This window comes from Diceros bicornis, chromosome 12 (genome assembly GCF_020826845.1).
Source record: "Diceros bicornis minor isolate mBicDic1 chromosome 12, mDicBic1.mat.cur, whole genome shotgun sequence".
NCBI classification, from domain to species: Eukaryota; Metazoa; Chordata; class Mammalia; order Perissodactyla; family Rhinocerotidae; genus Diceros; species Diceros bicornis.
The window spans coordinates 13,614,151-13,641,379 of NC_080751.1; the positions used below are offsets into that span (position 1 = coordinate 13,614,151).

Consider the following 27,229-nt stretch of genomic DNA (forward strand, 5'->3'; position numbering starts at 1 on the left):
TGCTGGGCATGATCTGACCTCTGAAGGTGCAAGTAAAATTAGCCCCAGGACCTCCACATAGGGCCTCTTCCTGCCCATGGAAACAATGACCTTGCAGGAAGTGAGATACAGCAATACATTTATTTTTATTTATTGAGGGAAAACAACCGACAATACCACTCCCAAATCTGCTTCCTGGGCAATTAACAGCTGTCTAGATCTGGTCAAGACCAGGGTGGATTACTGGCCAAGAGGAAGTGACCTGGAGGAGAGAAGAGAAAAAACAACCACAATAGAGCTACAGTTTTTATTTTTGCAAAGAATGATAAAGAGAAACAACACAAATTATATCAGCTGTGAAAATCAACCTGCGTCACCTGCCTAGGACCCAGTGAGGCCCAGTAAACACCCTTGCCCTCTCTGGTTGATTTTACTGGGCTTCTCTGGGAATCCATATCTGAGACTGCTATAGGCAAAAGAGGATCCTTTCTGATCTGGGTGGCAGGACAGGATGGACTAGTTAAGCTAGAGGAAGAACAGTGGTTTCTAAGATTCAGTTCAGTAAGCATCTTCAAAGTTAACCTGTGTAATAGGTGGGGTGAGGGTGTGCTGTGGAAGAGACAGAGACATACACTCACAGGGAAGGGAGGGTGGGATGAGAAAAGGAAGGAAGGAAAGAAGGGAGAGAGGGAAAGAAGGAGAAAAGCAAATAGATTAGATGGCTGGATGGATGGGAGGAAGGAAGGAAGGAAGGAAGGAAGGAAGGAGAGAGAGAGTGAGCTATCATTTATTGATTGCCTCTCTGTGCCAGGATCTGGGACAATCCCTTTATGCTGGTCATCTGTAATACCTTTAACCTTTACCACAATTCAGCAGGGTAGGTAAGTAGTGTTTAAAAGATAAGTCTGAGATGAGGCTTCAAATGCAGGTCGGCCTGATGGGTTTCCACCCTGGTAAAAGCATGGATTTGGATATCTTTTCTAGAAAACCTTCTCAGATCCCCATATCTGAACTTAGCTTTTCCACTCGCCTTTGTGTTTCCAGAGATCCTTCTTCATGCTTCTACAGTAGCACTTCCCTTTGGTACTGGGACCGGTGGGTCAGCTTCCTTGCTGGACTGTTAAGCTTCTCAAGACGAGAGCTCCCTCAGTCTTCTCAGTGTTGGCTGAACATCAGCTAGGTAGAGTTCAGTTTCAGCCTCCTTCACTGCATTTATTTACTTATTTATATTGAGATATAATTGACATATAACATTGTGTAGATTTAAGATGACAACATGTTGATTTGATACATTTTTATATAGTCACGTGCCACATAATTATGTTTCAGTCAATGACAGACTGAATATACGACAGTGGTCCCATAAGATTAGTACCATATAGGCTAGGTTTGTAGTAGGCTATACCATCTAGGTTTGTATAAGTACGCTCCATGATGTTTGCACAATGACAAAATTCCCTAATGATGCATTTCCGAGAACATATCCTCATTGTTAAGCGATGCATGACTGTATTGCAGTATAATTTTGTAGTGTTAGTTAATACCTCTTTCACATCACATAATTATTATCTCTTTGTTGTGGTGAGAACAATTAAGATCTAGTCTCTTAGCAACTTTGAAGTCTATATAATATTGTTGCCTATAATCACTATGCTGCGCATTAGATCTCTAGGATTTACTAGTTGCAAATTTGTACCCTTAAACAACATATACCCAATTCCCCCACCTCCCAGCCACTGGTAAACAGCGTTCTACTCTCTGTATTTATGAGTTTGGCTTTTTTAGATTCCACATATTAGTCATATTAAATAGTATTTGTCTTTCTCTGTCTAACATTTCGATTAGCATAATACTCTCAAGGTCCAACCATGTTGTCGAAAATGGCAGAATTTCCTTCTTTTTTATGGCTGAATAATATTCTCTTGTATATATATACACACACCACATTTTCTTTGTCTGTTCATCTGTTGATGAAACATAGGTTGCTTCCATGTCTTGGTTATTGTGAGTAATGCAACCATGAACATGGGAGTGCAGGTATCTTTTCAAGATAGTGACTTCTCCTTCTGTTTCCTTGGTCATCTCAATACATGTGGAAAAATCGTTTGACAAAAACACAACGTTCTTTCATGATAAAACCCTCAACAAATTGGGTATAAAAGGAACATACCTCAATATAATAATGGCCGTATATGACAAACCCACAGCTAACGTCATACTCATTCGGAAAGATTGAAAGCTTTTCAATCCCATACAAAAGCTCCACTCTTTTTACTCCCCTCTTTATATTTGTGATGTCACAATTTACCTCTTGTTATATTGTGTTTGTTAGCAGATTATAGTAGTTATGATTATTTTTAATACTCTCATCCTTTAACTTTTATACTATGGTTAAGTGGTTAACACACCATCCTGTTACAAAATTAGAGTTTTCTAAGTCTGACTGTATATTTACCTTTACCAGTGTGTTGTATACTTGCATATGTTTTCATGTCACTATTTGGCATCTTTTCATTTCAGCTTGAACTCCTTTCAGCCTTTCTTGCAAGGCAGGTCTAGTGGTGATGAACTACCTCAGCTTTTGTTTCTCTGAAAAAGTCTTTATTTCTCCTTCGTATCTGAAAGATAACTTTGCCAGATAGAGTATTCTTGGCTGGCAATTTTTTTTCTTTCAAGACTTTGAATATGTCATTCCACTCTCCCCTGGCCTGCAAGGTTTCTGCAGAGAAATCCACCGATAGCCTAATGGGGCTTCCTTTGTAGGTTACAATCTTTTTTTCTCTGGCTGCTTTCAGGATTCTCTTTTTCTTTGATTTTTGACCATTTCATTGTAATGTGTCTTGGAGAAGGTCTTTTTGCATTGAGATAATAAGGTAATCTATTAGCTTCATGAGCTTGGATGTCTAAGTCTCTCTCCAGGTTTGGGAAGTTCTCAGCTATTATTTATTTAAACAAACTTTCTGCCTCCTTTCTCCTCTGGACCCCCAACTATGCTAATATTTTTATATTTGATTGAATCCCATAGATCATGTAGTTTCTTCACTCTTTTTTATTTTTTTTCCCTCTGTTTGCCTCTAACTGAGTTATTCAAAATTCCTGTCTTCTAGGTTGCTTATCCTGTCTTCTGTTTGATCTACCCTGCTGCAGATTCTCTGTTGCATTTTTCATTTCATTAGTTGAATTCTTCAGCTCCAGAATTTCTTTTTGGTTCTTTTTTGTAAGAGGTTCTTTTTTTTTGGTTCTTTCTGTTTCTATCTCTTTGCTAAATTTCTCATTTTGTTCATGTATTTTTTTCCCTGATTTTGTTGAATTGCCTATTTGTGTTTTTTTGTAGCTCATTGTTTCCTCAAAACAGCTGTTTTGAATTCTTTATCCATTAGATCACAAGATTTTGTGACTTTGAGCTCAGTTATTGAAAGATTATTATCTTTTGGCGATTCTTTCCTGATTCTTCATGTTCCTTGTAGTTTTACATTGCTGTTTTTGCCTTTGAAGTAGCTGGCACCTCCTCAAATCTTTGCTCATTGCCTTCAGATGGGGTATTCTGTTCATTGATCCTATTATATCTGGGGTTCTCTTTAGTCTGGTATTTATACAGCTGCTCTACACTTCTTCCTCCCTCTTGTGGTGGAATTCTCAAGCTTTTATGTCATCTCTGGTTCTTACAACTCACTTGGCTGGCTGCTGGAAACCTCTCTTTTATTTTCTAGAAGGTGATGCTATAGCTCAAGTTTGTGGTTTCTCTCTTGCCCACAGAGCCTGGTCTCTTTTTCTGACAACACTCCATTTACAAGGAGCCACCGCAGAGTGCAAGGAGGTATAGGTTTAGCACTTGGGGCATTGGGGGTTCCTGCTAGCTAGTGTGGAGATCCTTTGCTGAGGTTATCCCAGAGGCTCCTGGGTGGATTTCTGTGCTGAAGTCCTGAGAGCAGTCAGCAGGAATCGTGTCCCTGTAATGGCCTTTGATATTCTTACCTGCCTCTTTCCTAATCTCTGATCTCCTCCCTCCCCCTGGTCATGGAGGTCCTGCTTCAGTACTCTGGGTATTGCTGGAGAGAAATGGGTTTCTCCTGTAGCATCCAGCAACAGCCAGGGTAGATGGGCACTCACACACTGCTCTCCTTTTGCTGGAAAAATTCCTCTTCCTCTCTCCACTGCATCCAAACTCTTTTTTTTTCCTCCAGTGGTGTGCTGGAATCTCCCCTCTAGAGGGCTGAACTTTTACAAATTCTCTCTTGTCCAGGGGTATTTGCCCAAGTCAGCACTCTCCAGGTGTTCTCCATCTGCAACTGGGAGGGGTTGGGACAGGTGAACTGGCTCCCCTGGTTCTGCAGCCCAAACCCAGGTCTGTGCCTATTACCAGATGAATAGGTGGGCGACACTCCTCCCGGGTGCTTGGCATGCATTGTTGGATCACACAACTCCCACAGAGGCACTTTTGTTTGTAGATGGATTCCTAATTCGTTGTTAAAGAGGACAAAGAGTAGAGATGTCTTATGCCTGCCGTGATGTTGATATCATTCCCCTTTCACTGGATTTACATTCTTTGTTGACTACTCTTGTTAGACTATTTGTGTTTTCTATTTTCTTCTCCACTCTTCTCTTTGTACCTATAATTTATACCTATTTTATGCACATCACTGTCATTTTGGTGGGGATTTCAGAGAGAAGGAGAGATCATAAACACGTGCATTCAATATGCTGTGTTTAGACTGAGAGAGCCTTTTTTGAGTACAATTTAGAATGCATGAAACTTCAAAATGACTAAGCCCTTTCATGCAGCTGTTCTATTTCTAGATAACTAACCTGTAGAAATAATTCTCCATATGCATAAAGAAATATGTCCAAGAACATAAGAACATTGATTCTAGCATTGATTGTAATAAAAAAATTGGAAACAATTTATATGCTATCAATATGGAAATGGCTAAATAAACTTTGATAGGTCTGTACTACGGAACATTATGCAGTAGTCAAAAAGAATGCTGTTGACCTAAATTCTTAAAAAACCCACAAAATAATATATATTTTAACTCATACTTATAAGTGAATATAGATTATGGAAAAACTAATTTGCTGTTGGCAATCTTGGGTCCTGTCAGCTTGACTGTGCCCTGTGACTCAAGGCTAGGCATGTCCCTATGTTCTCACACCTACCTAGAAAGTGAAAGCTGATCACCCAGAGGTTCTCATTCTGCTAAGCACATCATATGGAGATGATCACTGGGCCCACTAAGCATATTACTCTTCAATGGAGTGATTATTTTCTTCCCTCACCAAGGAAGAGCTCAAATTCCTCCCCCACGAGTTAACTTGATGAGGTCATTCCAAAATGCCTACACTGGCTTTCAATCTGTGATCGTATGTTATCTATTGCTGCATAGCAAATTACCTCAAAACCTTGTGACTTAAAACAACACACATTTATTATCTCTCAGTTTCTGTGGGTCAGGAATCTGGGTTTGGCTTCACTGGATTCTCTGGTTCAAGGTCTCCCACAAGCTTGCTACAAGGCCAGGGCTGTGGTCACCTCGAGGCTCCAGGATGATTCATTTCCAAGCTCGCTTACATGGCTGTTGGCACAATCCAGTTCTTTGAAGGCTGTTTAAGCCAGAGGCCACTCTTAGTTCCTTGCTATGCAGGCCTCTCGGTGGTATAGCTTACAGCATGGCAGCTGGCTTTGGCAGAGCCAGTGAGTGAGAAAAGCCAGAGAGAGAGAGAGAGAGAGAGCATGAGCAAGTTGGAAGTAAGTCCTAGGGTACCTAATCTTAGAATCATCCATTGCTTTTGCCATAATCTATTTGTTAGAAGTAAGTCCTTAGGTCCAACCTTCTAGGTCCAGCCCTCAAAGGGAGCGGCTTGCCTAGGAGTGTGAATACCAAGAAGTGGGGGTCATCTTAGAAGCTGCCTACAACTTCTAAGGTAATTAAAGGGATTACAGGAGCAAATTCAGAAGGAAAGATTTTTTCTGGTATAGGCAAAAAGAGGCTTTAGACAGATAAATCTCTTAAGCAAATGGCATCTAAGCACAGTTATTTGCTTATAGTAGGTGCTAAATAATATTTTTTATTTCTTTTAACTTTTCATTTTGAAACAATTTCAAACTTAAAGTTGCAAGACTAGTAAAAGAATCCCATACGCCCTTTACCTAGGTTCACCATTTGTTGATAATTATATTTTGAATACATTATGCAGTTTGTCACATGGGAAGGCAATATTTGTGACCATCAAAGCTTTGGGGTCTGGTGAGAGGTGTGCGATGTGGGCCGGAGTCATATTTGCTCTCTGCATGTGGAGTTGTCATCTCTCGAATGCTCTCTTCTTCCTCCTTCTCCTCCAGAAAATCCCGAGCGAGCAGCTCTGTACTTCGTCTCCGGCGTGTGCATCGGGCTGGCCCTCACCCTGGCTGCCTTGGTGATGAGGATCTCTTGCCACACAGACTGCCGGCGGCGTCCCCGGAAGAAGTTCCTGCAGGACCAAGAAAGCAGCAGCAGCGACAGCAGCGACAGTGAGGATGGCAGCTCGGACACGGCGTCTGACATCTCGGTCAGGAGACACCGCCGCTTCGAGAGGACTTTGAACAAGAACGTCTTCACCTCGGCGGAGGAGCTGGAGCGCGCCCAGCGGCTGGAGGAGCGGGAGCGCATCATCAGGGAGATCTGGATGAACGGCCAGCCCGAGGTTCCAGGGACCAGGAGCCTGAACCGCTACTACTAGGGGCAGGAGCAGGCGCCGCGCAGCGCTGGAAGCCGCCCGCAAGCGGAAGGCTCTGCAGGGAGGGTGGGCCCGAAGGGCTGAACGCAGTTCTGCTAACGGTATGGTGGCAGAGATAAGTAGGACACGCCCATTTGCTAGCCAGGAGGACGAATTTCTCCTTTTTCGCTAAATTTATGGAGAAGTAGAAAAACCAAGTCGGTTCATCAACCTTTCTGGGTCTTGGAATGGTGCTGAAAACCCCTCTCCAACAATGTGCATGGAGATTAGAGAAACGGGACTGTGGTTTCTCTTGATTTCTGAGGATCTCAGAAATTTCTGCCGGCTTCCTTGCTATGTGTTATTCCTTTACAAAAGGAAAGATTATCATAGCATGCGGGCTGGGAATAGCAGGGTGAACTTAACCCAGTAAATGCAATTTTCTAAATGACTCCGTGCTATGGAGGTGATTCTGATCCAGAGAGCATGATCCATGCTTATTATTTAAGGCTGATTTTTTTTTTTTTAATCTTGTGTTGTAATGGCAACCTCGTCCATTTTAATTGGCACCTCAGGGATTAAAATCCTATTTTTTAGTATAGTTCCCACCTCATTCATGAAAATGAATCCAATTATTGTATTATGGGAGATGTGTCAGTGAACTAGAAAATGTCAATAACCTCAAAGGATGAAGGGTCTTATTTTAAATACTTTAAAATATATATATTAACATGCATATTTGAAAATGCTGCATAAGAATAAAAGCTGTATTTTTTTTCCCTTTTGGAGAGAAGAAAGTTTTGTTATGGCTCTAGATCATCATGATTTTAAACATTTTGGTAAAAAAAAAGTTTGGATTTCCAAGAAAAGAATGAGAATGAGAGGTGAGGAATAAAAACAAAATTAGGATGGGATAAAAAATAAATGTTACAAAAAATCTTTTTGTTTCATGTCTCTGTCTTTGTCTCTGTGGTTACACTTACCTTATATGGCAGTCCTTTTATGTGGCTGGGTATGGACTTTTGCCAGACCCTTCAAATAAATAGAGACTTGGGAGAAATGGAGAAACTGGAGAATGGAGAAACAGCCCCTGTGTAACTAGGGGCTTTTCATTTTCTGTATGTTGCATGCTATGGTTATAGGAGAGTTGAGTGATTGTTAAGCAGACAAAGGAATGGAAGACTGACCTAAGGCTAGAAATAAGGTGGTGGCCCTGTATGGAGAGGGAGAGTTGGCGGGGAAGGAAGAGAGACAAGAGTGCACCCCATTTAGAAATGGGGTAAAGAGGAGGAAGCAGCATCTTCCAGCCTGATAGACAGGAATATGAGCTCTAGCTGTCTGTCAGCTTCCTTCTCTTGCTGTGGAGTGAGTTCCTTAGGCAGCCTGTCTGGATGGTCCGGAGCCTTGCTTCGGGGAGAATCTCCCTTGTCCACTGGCTTCATCACTATGCCTGAGAGGATGGTTGGGAGGCTTCCTCTGCTGGGGCCTCTATTGCTTTAGCAACCCGCTCTCTGTGATGAGGGCTTGGAGGGCTGTCTTAAGAAGTGAAGTCACAAATCTCTGTGTGCCAAGGAGGCAATACATTTTCTTGAAACCCTTGGTGGCTGGCCTGATTATATCATTTTGGGTGGCCTCATTAGCTAGTAACAACTGCCAAAAATCCTGTTAAATCGGCATCTCTCAATCTGGGTTCCCACCCTTGTGGATCACCCCCTTGGCAGCAATAGCAGCAGTCATCCCATTCTCCTGGGTTTTAGATTAACATCATCTGCCTTGGTGTCTGCCTCTCAGAAAAGTGAAATAATGGGGAGCTGCCTTCATCGCCAGGATGCATCCAAAGCTGGTAATGGGAGGAATATGATGTTTATTAGGCAGGGGCTGGGGGACTGCAGAGGTGGAGGTGTTTGGGAAGACTCCGGGGCGTCTGCCTTTCCTAGTGCTCACTCCAATATCCTGACTCCTTTCTACTGAGTCCATAGAGTTTCTATTTTTAGGATGATGAGGGCTTTGCCTGAGGCACAAAATAGGTAACTAGGTACCTAGCTACTATACTAGGTAAAGGTTCAACCCACTGCTTCACTTCCATATACCATGGATTCCGGCTTTTCAGCCAAAGATAGGGAAACCTCCACTGTTGCCTTCTCTATCTTGACTCAAGCAGTTCCACATTTTAAGTCTGTCACTCACTCCTGGTTCCAGTTTCTGTACTAGGACACTTTCATTTGCAACAGAAAGATACTCAACTTAAGAGCATTTACTGATTCACGTAAGCGGGAAGGGCAAGGTTGGATCTGGCTTCAGGGATCACTGGGTCCAGAGGCTCAAATGCTATCAAAAGTGGAGTCTTTCTCAGCTCTCATCTCTGCTTCTCTCTGTTGCTGCTCTCATTTTCTTCTACTGCAGATGAAGCTGTAACACACTTGCACCAGTGTAGTGTGTTGGACTGCTTGCTACTGATCAAGCTCCCACACAGCTCACGGGTTTTGTGTGTGTGTGTGCACGCGCGCACGTGTGTGTGACACAGTTTCATAGCTTACTTAGCTCAGAAGACAACATGGAAGGGATGCTTTGGGTGTAGCTTCCCTGTTCTTCCATGGTTCCACAGAGAAGCACTAGCTGACAAACATCTGAGAAGACATTAGGAAGTGTAGGTGCCTTAGGAAGCTCCCACCAACTTCACTTAATTAAGAGCTGCTTCCTGTGCTGCGAGGCACAAGTGGTCATTATCAACTCACGGCACATCTGAACCCACTCAGGGACCTTTGTCATTGGCAGGGAATGCACCACAGGCGCTTCTGGATTTACATCATTCCAAGGTAAGGACACAAGAGGAAAGAAACATCTTGCTTCAAGGCCAAAATATAAAATCACAGGGAAGGACTATTTGGCCTGGCTCATGTAATGCGCCCATCCGTGAATCAGCTGTTGTGGCTCAGGGGGTGGGTCTGGCTAAGAAGAGAATGGAGATAAGGTGCTGGGCAGATGCTACCAATTGCCACTGCACCGCTCTTTCTTATCTTCCTTGGTTTTCTACTCTTTCTCTTGATTTTTAGTTTTCTTAATGTTATCTTTTTTCCTCACCTCCTTCAATATGAGTCTATCCTTCTAACCTTGACCCACTGATCTTCGCGTTCCACATATCCGGAGACATCGCATAGATTGCAGTGGCTCTAATAACCTCCTGCATGCTGATAATTTGCAATGTCTCTCTCCAGTCCTGTGTAAGTTTCAGACTCATATTGCCCAATGGGCCTCAACCACAGGAGACAGTTGTGCTACAGGAAAGATTGGCAATGTCAGGAAGACTTTTTTTTTTTTTTTGGTGAGGAAGATTGGCCCTGAGCTAACATCTGTTGCCAATCTTCCTCTTTCTTTTTTGCTTGAGGAAAAAAAATTGTCCCTGAGCTAACATCTGTACCAATCTTCCTCTATTTTGTATGTGGGACGCCACCACAGTATGGCTTGATGAGCAGTGTGTAGGTCCGAACCTGTGAACCCCAGGCCGCCTAAGCAGAGTGCACAAACTTAACCACTACTCCACCGGGCTGGCCCCAGGAAGACATTTTGGTTGTCACAAGTGAGTGTGTGGGATGCTCTTGGTATCTGGTAGATAGAGGCTGGCATGCTGCTAAACATTCTACAATGCTGAACTCAGCCTTCAAGCCACTCCCATCAGGGCCCCAGCATGTGAGCGAAGAAATCTCCTTGTGATTCCAGCCATGTGACTCTTCTAAACCAAAGCCCCAGACATCGGGGAATAGACATAAATCATCCGTGTGGAGGCCTGTCCAACTTCTTGGCCTACAGAATCCATGAACACAATAAATCGGTTGTTTTATGCCACTAAGTTTTCAGGTGGTTTGTTACACAATACATAACTGGACAATCCCCCAGACTGCACTCACCTTCTCCCGAATCTACTGCTCTCCCTATATTTTTTATGGGTATACATTTCCATGTCAGTTCATGACAAGACATGTTACAGGGTTACTCAAGTCCGAAGGCTGAGGCTGATTCCAGGCTCTTCCTTTTCCTTTAACCCTCACATATAACCAATTAGCAATTCATCCCAATTTTAATTTATCTGTATTTCTCGCATCAATCCTTCCTTTACAACCTAGTTCAAGCCCTTATTATCTCCTGCCTGAACGGTTGTAAAAAACCTCCAAACTTCTGTGTCTTTCTTCCCTCAAAGCCATCCTGAAAATAAATACCAAAGTGAACTCTGTTAAATGCGTAGCTGCCCATGTGTCCATCCCTCTTTTAATGCCCCCAGTTTCTTCCGACTGCTTATTGAAAATGTCCAAATGCCTTTAGATACCATGCCAGGCTCCCCATGACAGGCCCCTGTAGTTACATCTCCTGCCCCTCCTTGCCCATTCCTTTCACTCTAATAATATTGAATTGCTTATAGTTCCCTTCCACACTCTTGATTCTGATCGTTGCTTTTGCCTCAAATACCTTCCTCATATCTTTCTCCCATTCTTCTATTCATCCTCAAGGCGCAGCATGAGAGTTTCATCTATCAGGAAGCCTTGTAAGACATCTCCCGGCTGGGCTAAGTATCATCCTCTAAGTTGCTGGGTATCCTGTGTTTGCTAAGATTATTGCTCTTACCACATCGTTGTGAAATTATCCATCTGTGCCTCAAAGGCAGGAGTCGGTCTTGATCATCTTGGATCCCAGCAGGATGCACACAGCTTGTCACATCATATGCTTTCAGCAACTATTTATTGAACTGTGGTAAAGACTATGATATATTCACCAAACCCTGTTTCCTCTGCCTCCTGAGCACATAGATGGACTGCATTAGCCAGGCTCCCTTGTAATTAGATGTGGCCATGTGACTAAGTTCTGTCCTGTGGAATATACCAGGTTTCCCTAAGTGACATTTGCATTTCAATGTTGCTTGGCTCATAAAAGTTTACACATGATCCTCTATATTCCCTTTCTCCCTGTCTGCTGACTTGATGCTCTAGATCAGCAAAGAATTCTGAGGCTCTAGGGGTTGGTGGAACCATGAAAAAGAAGGAGCCTGGGTTTTGAATGACCACATAGAAGGCCACTCACTGACCAGAAACGTCCACATTATGCTTTGTGTAAGCAGGGAGAGGTTGATGAAATAAATTCCTGAATCTAGGGCTAGAAGGACTCTTGAAAGTCTCTGGTTACAACTCCCTATCTCTAGATAGGCTTACTCCTAATTCATTCTTCATGAGTAAAATTGATCCTAAAACTTTAGAGGGAATTCTACAGATCAAAGTAACCCTCTTATTTTGAGAGTTATTTCCCTTTACTACTTTTAACTTCTTTTTTTTTATTTGATATATGTATATTTTGTAAAATGATTACCACAATAAGGTTAACTAACACATCCATCACCTCACATAGTTACATCTTTTGTCTGTGTATGGTGAGAACATTTAAGATCTATTCTCTTTGCAAATTTCAAGTATATACTACAGTATTGTTAACTATAGTCACCATGCTGTGTGTTAGATCCCCAGAATTTATTCATCTTATAACTGAAAGTTTGTACCCTTTGTCCAACATCTCCCCATTTCCCCCACCTTCCCAGCCCCAGTAACCACCAATCTACTCTCTGTTTCTCTGAGTTCAGCATTTTAGATTCCACTATAAGTGATATCACACAGTATTTGTCTTTCTCTGTCTGACATTTCACTGAGCATAATGCCTCAAGCGTTATCCATGTTGTTGCAAACAGTAGAAGTTCCTTCTTTCTCATGGCCTAATAATATCCCATTGTGTATATATATATATATATATACCGTATCTTTATCCATTCATCCATCAATGGACACTTAGGTTAATTCCATATCTTGGCTATTGTGAATAATGCTGCAATGAACATGGGAGTGCAGACATCTCTTCAAGACAGTGACTTAATTTCCTTCAGATATATACCCAGGATTGGAATTGCCGGATTATGGTAGTTCTACTTTTAATTTTTTGAGGAACCTCCATACTGTTTTCCGTAGTGTCTGGACCAATTTACATTCCCATCAACAGTGCACAGGTTTCACTCTTCTTCATATTCTTTCCAACATTTGTTGTCTCTTGTCTTTTTGATAATAGCTATTCTAATAGGTGTGAGGTGGTATCTCATTGTGGTTTTGATTTGTATTTCCCTGATGATTAGTGATGATGAGTATCTTTTCATGTACGTGTTGGCCATTTGTATATCTTCTTTGGAAAATTCTATTCAAGTACTTTGTCCAGTTTTTAATCAGAATATTTGTTTTTGTTTTTTTGCTATCAAGTTGTATGAGTTCCTTAAATATTTTGGAAATTAACCCCTTATCAGATATATGATTTATGAATATTTTCTCCCCTTCCATAGGTTGCCTTTTCATTTTGTTGACTGATTTTTTCTTCTTGTTGTGCAAAAGATTTTTAGTTTGATGTAGTTCCACTTGCTTATTTTTGCTTTTGTTGCTTGTGCTTTTGGTGTCATAGCCAAAAAATCTTTGCCAAGACCAATGTCAAGGAGGTTTTCTCCTGGGAGTTTTATGGTTTCAGGTCTTACATTTAAGTCTTTAATTTTTGTGAGCAGTGTAAGATAGGGGTCCAATATCATTCTTTTGCATATTAATATCCAATTCTCCCAACACCATTTATTGAAGAAACTATCCTTTCTCTATTGAGTATTCTTGGCTCCCTTGTCAAATATTCCTTAACCGTATATGTGTGGGTTTATTTCTGGGCTCTCAACTCTGTTCTATTGGTCCATGTGTTTGTTTTCATGCCAGAAGCATAGTATTTTGATTACTATATCTTTGTAATATAATTTGAAACCAAGAAGTGTGATGCCTCCAGCTTTGTTCTTGCTCAAGCTTGCTTTGGCTATTCAGGGTCTTTTGTGGTTCTGTATGAATTTTAGGATTGTTTTCTCTATTTCTGTGAAAAATGTCATTGGAATTTTGATAGGGATTGCATTGAATCTATAGACGGTTTTGGGTAGTATGGACATTTTAATAATATTAATTCTTCCAATCCATGAACATGGGATATCTTTCCATTTATTTGTGTCTTCTTCAATTTCTTTCATCAAAGTCTTCCAGTTTCCAGCATACAGATCTTTCATCTCCTCGGTTAAATTTATTTCTAATATCACTTTTGATTCTAATGTAAATGGGATCATTTTCTTTCCTTCTTTTTCAGATAGTTCCTTGTTAATGTATAGAAACACAATTGATTTTTGTATGTTAATTTTGTATCATGCAACTTTACTGAATTTATTAGTTCTAAGAATTTTTTTGTGGAATCTTTTGGGTTTTTTGTATATAAGATTATGTAATCTGCAAAAGAGACAATTTTACTTCTTCCTTTCTTATTTGGATGCTTTTTTTTTCCTCTTGTCTAATTGTCCTGGCTAGCACTTCCAATACTATGTTGAAGAGGAGTCATCCTTGTCTGTTCCTGGTCTTAGGGAGGAAAAGTTTTCAACTTTTCACCATTAAGTAAGGTGTTAGCTGTGGGCTTGTCATGTATGGCCTTTATTAGTATTTGTTGAGAGTTTTTGTCATGAAAAGATACTTTTAAGTTCTTATGCTTCAATTGGATTTACCTTATATTCATCAAGGATATTCATCCATCTCCCTTTGCAATAATTCATGTTAGATTCAAAGTTAACTTGTTCCTTGCTTTCCCTTTCTTTGTGCTAAATATTTTAAAATTTATTTATATGTTTCACATGATACTTCTCCCTTTTTATCCTAATATTTTATTTACATGTGTTCACTTTGTTGGAGTAAAGTGGGTCAGGTGATACTTCCTGCCTGTCATAGCTGTCACAAAAGCTTTAGCATCATTCTCATTAGAGTGGCAGTTCTGATAAAGGCAGCTAAACTTGCTCTTCTAATCATCTTTGGGCAGAGCAAATTTAGCCTCATTTCTTATGTCTTACCTCATCGTCTCAACCTATGTTGAGATTGCACAAATTGAAAAATGGACTCCTCTTGAAAATTGTGGTCAGACAAGGGGTGTCAATCTTCTAATTGTTTGCCAGCCCCAATCAGTCTTAATAGATCAGGATACGTTATTTCCTTTCCCTAAATATTGGATTTAACTTTAAAAAAATATAGCACCAGAAGTATCATCCTTCAAGGCGACAGTTTCCTCAAGTCTTCTTGAAAATCTGCATCATGACCTCACTTTATCACTAATTGTAGATTTGAAAACTCATAAAATTTTCTTAAGTTTTAAAGATATGAGTTGTTCTTTCACCCTGGGATAAGAATATTTTCCTTACTTTTTGAGGTAGAGTCAAATTTTCCTTTGCGTACCTACTGTTCCTTGCACACTCACACTGTATGTGATTTTTTTGGTACCTGTCTTTGTGCGCTAATGTTTGAGCCCCTGACAGTTGCACCATACCTTACTCACTCAGTATGCATGCAGGACGTGTCTCATAGTAGCTTCTCCTTAAATATTTTTCAATTAATATAGTAACACATAACGTCTTAGAGAATATGAAATAAGGCCTATTGCAAAGTGCTGTTCTACAGAACCCCAAAGCCTTAACTGTTTATGACAAAGATGTTTTTCTTAAGTTTATGAAGGTTTGCTTTATCTGCCTTCATTTGTTCTTTCTTCTGCTGTTAGCCATTTCCTTGTCTCTTTCAACTTTAGAGTCTCTCCCCTCTTCCTCTACATTAACTCAGATGTGACCATGTGGTAGGGCTTTCAGTGCACTTTACAAATTGAATTCAGCATTGAGAGTCTTACAAAATTCTTACAGGTTTATAAGACACGGGTGTTCCTTCTTGAAATTACAATGGCTGTTCTTAACCTCGTTGATTACCAATTTTCCAGTCCCTCGGGCTTGAACAAATAATGGAAAACTTCTAAAGCTTACCCACTGGGAGTGTGCCTCTCGTGCCTCCAAAGCAGTTAGTCACATTGTATATCCGTTATTATTCCTGCTTTCAAGATCATCTTGGTCTCACTTGATCTGGGGCACTTGACCCTCAGATGCATTTTAAAATCTCTTTTCTATAGGAAAAACTATCATTTGCTCACTGAGAGAGGGAACTGCTGTGTGAAAGTCTCTCTTCCTAGCCATCCCTTGCTTTGTGTTGTCTTTCTTTCAGCAGGAGGCAGAGATCTGGGCTTAATGGTGGCAACAATGAAATTAAAAATGACCTGCACTTCCAGCTCCCATTTGAGGAACACAAGGAACCTCTGAGGCTCTAAGAAGAAAGAGTTCTCTGGGCCCAAGGTCAGGCCCCATATTTGGGAGTCCATTTAAATTCAGAATTGTGCAACTAGCTCCACATAGTCAAAAAGACCAATGATGAAGCAAAAAATTTCATTTGCATTTTTAGCAAACTCTCTGGTCTTTTCATGGAGAGTATCTGATGCCTTATACCATTTTACACACCAAGTCTTATGTATGTCTTTGGGATGGAAAAACTGTTGCCACTCAGTGCCAATACCTGGATATTCCTGAGTGAATTCCTTGAATGGGAAGAACACGTTTCTGAATCAGGAACTTTTGAAAGAAAGGAGAAACGCATGAACAGAAATATATTTTCTTTTTATGGAGTTACCATTACTTTGCAGAACTAGACTTCTGCACATGCAGGACTCAGGCTGTTCCTATCTTTTTGGATACTTCTCCAAGTGGGTGATCCATCAATGTGTTTTGAAGAGTGACCAGGATATCTGTCAGTGACAAAGACAAGTTAAAATAGAGGCAATTTAGCTGAATGGCATGAGCTTCTAAGGAAGTATTTTATAAGAGACTGCAGAGCAGAATTTGGCTAACAAGAGCCCATAGGCCAAATTCAGCCCACCTTCTGTATATGTACCACTTGCAAGCTAAGAATGGCTTTTACATCTTAAAATAGTTACATTTAAAATTGTTATGTAAGTACCTACATAATAGCCTCGATTTTGCCTCTGGGCCCACAAAAACTAAAATATTTACTATCTAGCCCTTTATGGAAAAAGTTTACTGACACTTGTTTTAGAGTAATGGTCTGGAAATATCAATGGAGTGTAGGATGAGTGCGGAACTTGATCCCCTCCCCAACTGTGGTAGGCTGAAGCATGACTCCCCAAAGATGTTCAAGTCTAAATCTTTGGAATCTGTGAATATGTTACCTTACATGGAAAATGGACTTTACAAATGTGATTAAATTAAGGATCTCAGGATGGGAGATTATCGTGGATTATCTGGGTGGGCTCAATGTAATCACAAGAGTCCTTATAAGAGGGAGGCAGAAGGGTCAGGGTCAGACAAGGAGACGTCATGACAGAAGCAGAGATTTCATTGATACGACCATGAGCCAAGGAACACGAGCAGCCTCTAGAAGCTGGAAAAGGCAAGGAAACAGATTCTCCTTTACAGTCTCCAGATGGAACCAGCCCTACCAACACCTTGATTATGGCCACATAAAACTCATTCTGGACTTTTGAACTCCAGAACTATAAGATAAATTTGTGTTGTTTTAAGCCACTAAGTTTGTGGCAATTTGTTACAGTAGCAACAGGAGACCAATCTGTTTATCAACCCTGTGCTGTTTGGGTTGTAGAAGAATCGTAGACTTCACCATAGAGTCTTGCAAAACATAGTGAGTTCCTCTAGGCAAGCTGGATGAGAGGGAGAGGTAAAGTTGTGAGAGGAAGTCTAGAGTGTAGGACATGTAGCTGATTACAGATTGATGGTTTCAGAGAGCATTTGGAAAAGGCACCCAAGGAAGAGCTCAATTGTAATCAGTTAGGGGAGGAAGAATTGTAGACAGGAATGTGGTTGAAAGTCAAGAGGAGATAGATGATTGAAGGACCTGGGAGATGAGACACGGTTGCATTAGCCAGCCTCCGGTCTCAAATGGCCTCCCCCCAGGTATCTATCTGAAATCTAATGTTTCCATTGGTAGAAGAACAGAAAGGAAGAAGGCCCTTAAAATTATAAGGATGTGTTTTTATGTCACTCATATAAACTCTGTGATTTCTTTTCTAATCAGAATATTTTTCTCCACCTGCCTCTTAAGTTCAGATGAAGTTTCTTCTCTCTGACTAAGAATCCATCTGTTCGTTATGTTTTCTGTAATTTGCACACAGTGGTATCCTTGGCAACCAATCATTTACTGCAGATACAGCCTTTAGAGTTCAAAATTATGTCCTTATTCCAGAAAGTATTCGCTAAACAGACCAATATCTCCTAAGACAACATTTCTCAAATTATGTTCTGCAGATCATCAATTACCACTCCTTGGAACTAGGGGTCCATAGAAAAAGTTTGGGAAGTGCCCTCTTAAATCATTAAAACTGAATGCAAAACACAGATTGAAATAAATATATGAAATTTGGAGTGAGTCCGTGTTTGTATTCCAGGCCTTGGAAGAGATACCAGTACATGGAATTCCTGAGGTTTTCTCAGAAATTTGGGTCCATAGTGGACCAGACCCTACGATTCAAAATTATTTATCAACAATATAAATACAAAAGTATGAAAATCCAAAGCTACTTTCGGAGCTTCTCTTCAAATATCTGAGTAGTTTTGGAACTTTCTGAACCAACTTGCGTATGTGTGCAATGACCCACAATGTCCCTTTTCCCAAGATGTCTGCAGCCCACAGTCATCAGTTCCTTCTAGGTGATGGGGACCATAGGCAAGACTACACTAGGGACCAGTTAGGCAGCAGGTGATGCTGAAGTCCTCCTTGACATGCAGGATGCCCAACTCTGCCCCTTCGCCTAACCCTGAAAATGCGAAGAATTGTAAGAATGCTGGTGTTCTCTGCTTGGATGTGAAACAGCCCTGAGGATCAGCCTTGACATGTTGCAGATAGAGAGGCAGGCAATTTGTTAATTGAGTTTAACTGCTCTTATATACTCTGCACTCAAAGGGTCTTTGGCAGGTAGTTTCTTGTTTAATTGTCTGTCTCCTCCACTAGATTCTAAGTTCAATGAGGTCAATACATTTGTCTTTTCAGTATTCCTAGCACAATGCCATGGCTTAGCATGTGCTCAGTACACATGTGTTGAATGAATGACTGAATGTTAAGTTTTAGCATCCAAAAGCTCTTTTGAAATTCAGAGGGAATTTTGGTGTTGTTGCTATTGCTATACGGGGCCGTAATACCAATTGTATTACTGCTGAGTTATTTTCTCCCAGGCTATTTGAGTTGCCAATAGGGGAACAATGTCTTATTTTGGTGAAAATGAACAAATAAATAAAATAACCTCTAGTTATAGCTGAAGATTCTATTAATATGAGAAAAACCTATGAAAGAGTAGAACGTTTGTAAAGCACACATTTTTTACCCCTGAGATTCCTTGGCATCATTCTGGACTTTCTGCTGGCATCATTCCAACAAGTGTTTACTGAGTACTTACTATATTGAAGACACCAAAAGAATTGTGTCCTCTACCTCAGTCTGCCAGAGGAGATAAGAAAGTATACAATGGTTGCTTTGCAAAGTATAATATCATAAGAGTAAGAATGAAAGATACAAAGTGATAGAACTTCGAAGGATGGAGAGAACACTGGGGCAGCTGGGAAAAATAGTCATGGAGCTGCTTCCATTTACTGAAGAGTTCAGTCTTAGGGAGAATGAAAACTCAATGACACAGCATGGCCAAATAAATACACATTCAAAGTACACACACATCCATTAGGCATCTTTTCTTAAAGCAGAATGCCTCCTTGCCAGTTGGGGAGCAGCATATGCTCACAAGTGATTGCCTTCTTTCATAGAAGGGCGACCTTGTTAGCACATTCTAGTTACAGGTAATACTCACCTCCATGTCTTGTTGGTGCTCCATGCACTAGCACACTGGGTTATTTCTTGTTTACCAAAATCCTTTGTGGGTAAATAAGGTGCTCTCATATATGAGAGAATCTTCTAAGACAGAAATCTATCATCCAAGAGTAGTAGAAAATGCCATCTGATCCAGGCTTTCTCTCTATTCAAAATCATTTTAAATGACTACATAGCAATCCCTTTTTGAAATATCCACAGAGGTCCTGGAGTTGGGCCCAAAGAGTGGTGAGGACCCTGACAGAGAAGGGGAGGGATGGCCTCCTGGTTGTACGAAACAGCCAGAGAAAGTTTCAGAGGCAGAAAGAGGGACAGTGAGTAGTTCCAGTTGGCTAGCGGCATGGGACATATTTACAGAGGTGGTAGGGAGTAAATCTGGAAAGGTAGGTTAGGTCTAGTTTCTGGAGGGTTGGACTTAGAGCACTGGCTGATAAGACTGGCCATTTCTCCTTAGGCAATGGAGAGCAAGGAAAGATTTATGAACCAGAAAGTTATATGATCAGCACGTGCTTCAAAAAAAAGTTAATCTGGATTGGAAACCGCAGAATCTTGTGGAAAGGGGTTTGGGTAGAAGACTTTTGCAATAGTTTGGTTACAGAATCAAGAAGATCTGACAACTGATTAAGTGTTGATGGAGACAAGGGAGAGGAGGATGAAGCCAAAGAAGCATCTGAGGGTTGAAGTCTGAATTATTTAAGCTTGTGATAGCACTAAAATAGTGTAGTGAGAATAATAATATGTGAGGAATACAGTTTAGTTTACATGAAATTTTTACATATGTTATCTCGTTTAACAGAAACAAGTGAGTCAGTGGGGAAAAATTGTTTTTGGGGGTGGATTATAGTTGACATCTATTGCTTTTACCTATTCAGCATACTTTCTCCTTTTTCTCAATTATTCTGTAGAGGACTACAGTTCCTGTGATTAAAGTTAATCTGTAGCTTCCAAGGACTTAGATCAATAATTAGCATATTCCCGCATTTCAGTCATTTGATTGGTTATATGATGGCCAGAGTCCCAAGTTAGCCCGAAGAAATTCAATTGTAGGACTTTTGATGGAACTATCGGGAAAGAGAAGTTCTCTCTTTCTCTAGGTTTACTAAGGGAGTGAAAGTAAGCCTGGTGCTTATGGCAGCTATAATATGAACATATAATAATAGAGAGACCCTGACTCAGAAAGAAGGAAGTCAACACATACACACATGCAAATGAGAGAGAGAGAGAGAGAAAGAGGAAGGGAAGGGAAGAGACTCAATTCCTGACAACATTATTTGAGTTCCTGGATCTAGCTCAGGATTCTTATGGTTACAGAGGGAAATAATTTCTCTTTTCCCCCACTTCAGCTACTTTAAGTTGAATGTCTGTCATTTGCAATACAAGAGACCCTAGTAAATACAGTGATGATGTGTTTGACTTGAAACATATAGAATCTCAAGTCCAGGATAATATCTTTGTGAACTGTAACCCAGAAGAGAAGTTGCAACTAGGGATATATATTTGAGACTCATCTGCATAAAAGTGATATTAAATCTCTGGGAATGACTGAGGTCCCCAAGAGAAAGAATGTAGAGAAAGATGAGAGAGAACAAAGAACAGAATAATGCTTAGTCATAGGAACTGAGAGAGGCAATTGGAGAGAAGAAATAGTCCTCAGGGTTGAGTAGAAGTCGAGTAGAATGAAGATTGCCACTACATTGGCAACAGGAGGTCATTGGCTATCATTGAGGCAGTGATTTGCAAGGTCATGGGTCTTAAAAACTATTACCAGAGGATAAGATTTGGAGCTCCTCTGGTATAGTGCTTTACTTTATCTCCCATTGGCATTTGTATAAGACTTGAATGAGACATTATATATCTTATCCATCCTTAATACTCTGTGTCTGGCACCCAGTAGGTGCTCAATAAATGAATGATTAAAAAGAAAATTGGCTGATGTATAGAGTGTTTTTATTTATGAAAATGGATTTTGTCAGGGAAACATGATATTTACAATGTTCTTCAGGTTGAAATCTGAGAATATGCTCTGGCATAACAACATCCACAATGTAAGACTGGTAGTTAGGATTAATCAGCCTAGGTACCTGCAGAGCCCCATGACTGTGAACGGGTCATAAAACACTTGGAGGTGAATTATAAACTCAAACATACAAAGTAAACATCACAAAGGGATGGAAACATCTTGTGTTTAGCACAAAAGAAGGGAAGAAGACAATCAATCCTACATCATCAGGCTCTTAAATAATGATGGGCAAGAAAAGCTGATCCATAGATTTATTCTCTATTTTACATTTTCTTCCCTGCTTTAGAAAAGGAAGATATTTTTGGAACAGGATGGAAAATAGGCCTAATCGTGCATGTCAACACCAACCAAATGGCAGTGATGGCCTGGAGTGCTGAGATGAGGGTTGTATGGCTTCATGGAAAAGAATTGATGGCTCTGATTGATTACTGATGTCTGTCATGGGCAAAGGAAAGGGGAAGGATCTCTAATTTCATTCAGATCTCTGCTCAAATGACACCTCAGAGGGGCTTCCTTGATCATTCTATCTAAAATTATCTTCTTATTTTTCTTTGTAACACTTAGCACAATCCAATATTACATCATGTTTACATGTTTTATTGTCTATCTTCTCTTCACTGGAATATCAGATCTACAAGGAGTCCACTGCTGTATTCCCAGCTCCTAAAACAGAGCCTCTCAACAAACATTTGTTGAATGAATGAATGGTTTTCATGCTCTGTATTAGACAAACTGGGCTAAGATATAGCTCATCTTTGAGACCAGAGAACTCAGAGATAGTATATTGTACAGACAGTTGCACCCCTTTCAAAATTTTTTACTGTCTTTTAGTGGAAAGAAAGGAGAGTAGGATCCTTACGACCCACGTGTGCAAGTACTGACATCCGTTGGAAGTTAAGTTTTAGGAAAGGATAAGCAAGCATAACTTCCCTTTTCTCCCCTTCTCAGAGGCTGTGTTTGGAACGCAAGGCTGGGACCACCCACGGAGCTGGGGATTTGGGCCGACATGTGTGTGTGTTCCACACTGGCTATTCCACCTTAACGGAAGAGCCGCTTCAAAGAAACAACCACAATCTTGAGAAAGAGTTAGAGCCATGAATCATAACATTGTAGTGACACTAATTTAAGATTCAAAGCGTGTGGGAGGCACACCTGTCAAACAGCAAGATGAGCGATGCTGGGCTTGAAAGCCTTAGTTATGAAGGAGTGAGCATGCATTTACCAAGCAGTGGGACAGAAATACACAAAGGGAGACCTTGGTTAAGTTATTTCATTGCTTGGAGTTTGGGGCCAGAGTGTAAGAATCCCTAACTAAGGCCACTTAGGTCCCTCCTAACTGAATGCTTGATTTCCCTGGGGGAATCCTTTGTGCAAAGAAAGCTGACTCTGGTCCCACTCAAATGGAATGGGTGTCACGGTGGCCAAGATCTGGGAGACGGAGTGAGACATCAGAGCCAGAGAAGAACTTAGGGGTCAGGGATGGGAGCCAGAAGCCAGGCCAGCAAGTGGAAATTAAGGAGAAAATGAAGGGAATGGAGAGGATATAAGAGTATGTTGGTGCCTGCAGTAAATAGTAACAAAGGATTTTTATGGAGATTGAGGAAAGGCCAAAGGAAGAGGCAATGATTACGTGGCAATGTGACTGTAGTCAAGGCTAGGGTTAAGGGATTGCTGGGTGGGAGAAAATGGCGACATGTGTTCTATTTATTCATAATTTATATCTGCATAAAACTTCCAAAAAATTTAAGGCAGCTTTCAAGAATAGAAACAATTGCAGTGCAGCTGTCAAAACAGAAATTAAAAAAACATTTTAAAACAAGCAGAAAGAACAGGAAACAAATTTACTAAATGATTAGGAAAATTAGATTATCTTAACTGGACATTGACTTTGGCTCTGAATTTCCTAGTAGCCAAGGAAAAAAAAAGGACAATTTTCATAGCCGAACAGAAATTGCCTGTAGGAAGAGATAGAGTGCCAAGTTGAAAGGCAAACGGAGAAGCTGAGGGTTGAGAGGGACGGGACCACACCACGGCTGCTGCTCGGGTCTCTTCTTCCTCTGATGCTGGCTCCACACGCATGCTTATTTCTGGCTATAAAACTTTCACCTTTGGTCTGTCTTCTTTCCACTTGTCTAGCTGCTGTCTGCACCGTGGGAATGTAAGCTTCTCACACCCCCTTGCTGCTATGCTCTGAACGGCACACCCGCTTTTTTACTTTCTGGCTTTTACTGTTTGTTACTCTGGGCGAGGCTTCAGATGCCACAGAGATTGGGAAACTGCCCCGCCTTCTGCTGACATGGAAACATAAATGGTCCCAGACTTCTGTCTTCACCTCCGCATTCCATGGATGATGTAGAGCTCTTTCATGCCCTATTGTATCCCCCTCTTACTCCCGTGGGTGGCACCCAGTCTGCCTCTCACCTTCCCCGTCTGCTGAGTCATCTCCAGTTTGATAGATTGTGAGCTCCCACGCCTGTCCTAGCAGGGGGGCTGTCTGCACCTGAGTGAGAAAGAGAGGGGTGCCAGACTTCTCCCTCTCTTCAGTGGCCTCCTGAGTCACATCCACAAACCCTGATATTATTCTCACCACACTTTATCCTAATGCTCCTTACACTTGATCATAATTACTTATTTAGTCTCCACCCTGTCTGCTGCTTCTCCCTCCCTGCCTCCCCCCCATGAATTGAGAGGGTGGCTGGCTTGTGCCTGTCTGCTTTGCTGCCACGTCTCCAGCACTCAGCCCAGGGCCTGATACAAAGAGAGCATTCAAAAAACATTTCATTTGTTTAACAAAAATTTACTAGGCAGCTACTATGTGAGTGGTGCTCTGCTAAGAATTTGGGATCTATCAGTGAACAAGACAGACAAATCCACTTTTCCTTTTAGATCTTACATTCTCATGGGTTTGGTAAGTGAACGACTAAAGGTTATGGGGGAATATGGAGCAATCAATTAAGGAGCAACGAGAGAGGTCAGGACGTTCCAATACTGGCTCTCAAACTGGAATGTGCCTGAGAGCGTCAGGAACTTGATAAGCATGTAGACTCCCAGCCCGGCACCAGGGAGCCCGAGGAGGCGTGGGGCAGGGTCTCTCTCCTGTGGGTGGTCCTCAGACCACACTCGGAGAAATCTTGCCTGACCTCCTCGTGGGGGAAGCTTGAGAGGAGAATATTGATGAATGGGGTCAGGCTCCACGTTCAGGTCAAAAGCGACATGACGTTCTCAACAGAGCACCGAGTTGTGAAACAGTTTTAAAAAAAAAAAGAAAGCAGGTAGGGCTGTCTTTTATCGCAAGTGAAAAGCCTCTGACTGACTTCTGCCCTAAATTGCCACAGCGACTCCGGCCCTGAGGCGTTAACCAAAACCTGGACCCACACTGCCGCCTCTGCTGGCGTAAATAACCATGGAGGCTGGAAGGACGAGGAAAAAGGCCTGTGCCACACTGCACTGAGAGGCCAGGGTGTACCTACCAGTTTCTGGCTCAAATCTTCTACTTTCTACCCCCACATGTATGACAATTTTTGTGCTGTGCACAAAATTTGAACTCAAGGCATATGGGTAAGTGACCCAAAGGCACCATTTTCCCTAGGGCTTTCTTTACCCTACACATCTTCCTGTCTCACCCTCAATGCTGCATGTGATTCTTGGAAAGAACACACATTGGAAATGAGGGAGAGAACCATCTCGCCACCATGGCCCTAGCCAGCCCCTACCTCAGCATCTGAGGATGCCCATAAGAACCCATGCTCCAAAGTCCCGGGGGGGTGGGGAGGGCAGGTACCTCCCCCTTCCCCACCAAATGCCTCCAGGGCCTGTAATGCAAGCCATCTGGTGGGCTCTCCTCTCCTGGCCTCTCCATCCCACACACTCCTTGCTTTCTTTCCTCTCTCACTTCCAAACCTTTCTACTATGCCCTTTGGAAGCCCCATTATAAGAGCTTCCTCCACATCTTGTTGGAATGGAAACCTGACTTCCCTCTGGGGGGCCACTTCTCTGTGCAGCCCTCTGGGTTGGAGGCTGCCTACTCCCCCAAGTTCCATGAAGTGCAGGATCTGGCGAGGTCTGCATTCTCCAAGCCCTTCATTGCTTCTTTAAAACCATTCTCCACTCTTGTGTAAAATCTCCATCTTTGAGGTGTATGCCATCTGGCTGTGTACTGGTCTGGAGAAACCCAACTGTTTATCTTTTTGTTCCAACATACAGACCACTGATTAAAAACAAAAATCACCCAAGTGTGCAGACTGGTGCTTCTACAAACCCCTGCCCTCCAGTGCGGCCCCACAATCTTTTTAACGGGCAATGGTTAGCATTCTCTCTCTCTCTCTCTCTCTCAGCCGCCCACTCTCACTATTTCAAACATTTACCAGATTAGTCAACCTGCCTCACTTTACTCTCAGGAGAGGAGTTCATGTTGTACTGTGAAGGAGGGCCCTGAATATGGCAAGCACCAGTGGAGGTCAGAAGTAGGAGCCACCTGGGACTGCACCTGGGCCCGCACCTGGGCCCCTCCACTTCTCGGCTGTGTAGCTCCGGGCAATTTTTTTTTTTTTTTGCTTCTCTGTACTTCAGCTTCCTTCTGTAAAAAGGGGATGATAACATTTACTTGTGGGGCTCTTATGAGGGTCAAATGAGCTAATGCACAAGAAAATAGGAATAGAGTCTGGAATATGATACAAGATCAAGTTTGTTTATCATCCTCTTAGCATTTCTAGGCCTTCTCCTCTCCCAGGAGTGTGGGCTTCTAGATGGAGAACCTTCAAGATGAAGGGCAGTGATGGGTCATATTTGCAGAATGCTAGGAAGCTTTATGTCTGCATTTCTCATGGAAATAGGTTGTGTGACACCTCAAGTCCAGGTCAGAGGAAATTTGCACAAAAGTTTGTGTAGCTTATAACCTCCCTCTCCATTGCACAATTCCCTCCCAGTTTAACCTTTTCCATCACTCCAACAACTCATATTCCTTAATAAGCAGAAAGGGCACTTTTAGGGAAAATGGGAAGCATGTTTATAAATGCAGTCTTTACCCTGATTCAGAATTGTTCTCTCTCAATTACACAAGGGTATAATTTTGGCATTTTGTGGCATACAGAACCTGTTCATGAGCACTGAGAAATCCACCAGGTGGACCCAGGGAGTTCTAATGTCTCTGTACCAGAGAGATTCCTCTCACAATGCCCAAGAAATACCAATATTAGGAAGATGTATCCAAGTTACAAGAGGAGATAGTGATGCACATGCGCGGCAACTAACTCCCCGTGAAGGCTCTATTTAAAGGGCAGAGGGATGCGATCCTGGGCGGGGTGAGCTAGCAAGTGCAGGAGCTTTGCCCTAGATTTAGGTATCTAGTCCAGCTCACCTTCACCCCAAGTGCATTTGCATTTTCTGTAAATCTACCTACCATTTGTACACTTTGTTTTCATATGAAAAGACTAGGGCTTCCTCTTCTATATCCCCAGATGCCCTTTACATTGAAGTGCCATAAATTCCAAACAGTCCAGCTTGACTTCAGGGAAGACCAAAGTGATCCACAGTTAGGCACAAATAATGGATCCCAGGTGTGGGGCCGGTGCTGGCTCCGCCCCCCACATAAGCTGACGTGTTCATTGGCTGCCTCACACGGACACACCTGGACAGAACGCCTGAAGGAACACAAACCTGCCTCTCCCAAGATGAGGAACACCAAGGGGACCCAAAGTATCTGATCTGCAAAGGGAGGCCCTAACCTCTTAATAAGGAGCAATAAGAA

The 27,229-nt window shown here is 41.7% G+C and overlaps 1 protein-coding gene across 1 annotated transcript in view; it reads left to right on the forward strand.

The window, feature by feature from the left end:
- Positions 1-6,709, forward strand: part of EVA1A (eva-1 homolog A, regulator of programmed cell death) — a 62,132-nt gene extending 55,423 nt beyond the window's left edge. The window contains exon 3 of the mRNA XM_058550836.1: positions 6,320-6,709. Within this exon, the coding sequence (XP_058406819.1) occupies positions 6,320-6,696 (377 nt within the window). The 3' untranslated portion in view covers positions 6,697-6,709. The remainder of the gene's footprint in view (positions 1-6,319) is intronic.
- Positions 6,710-27,229: the final 20,520 nt, after the last annotated feature.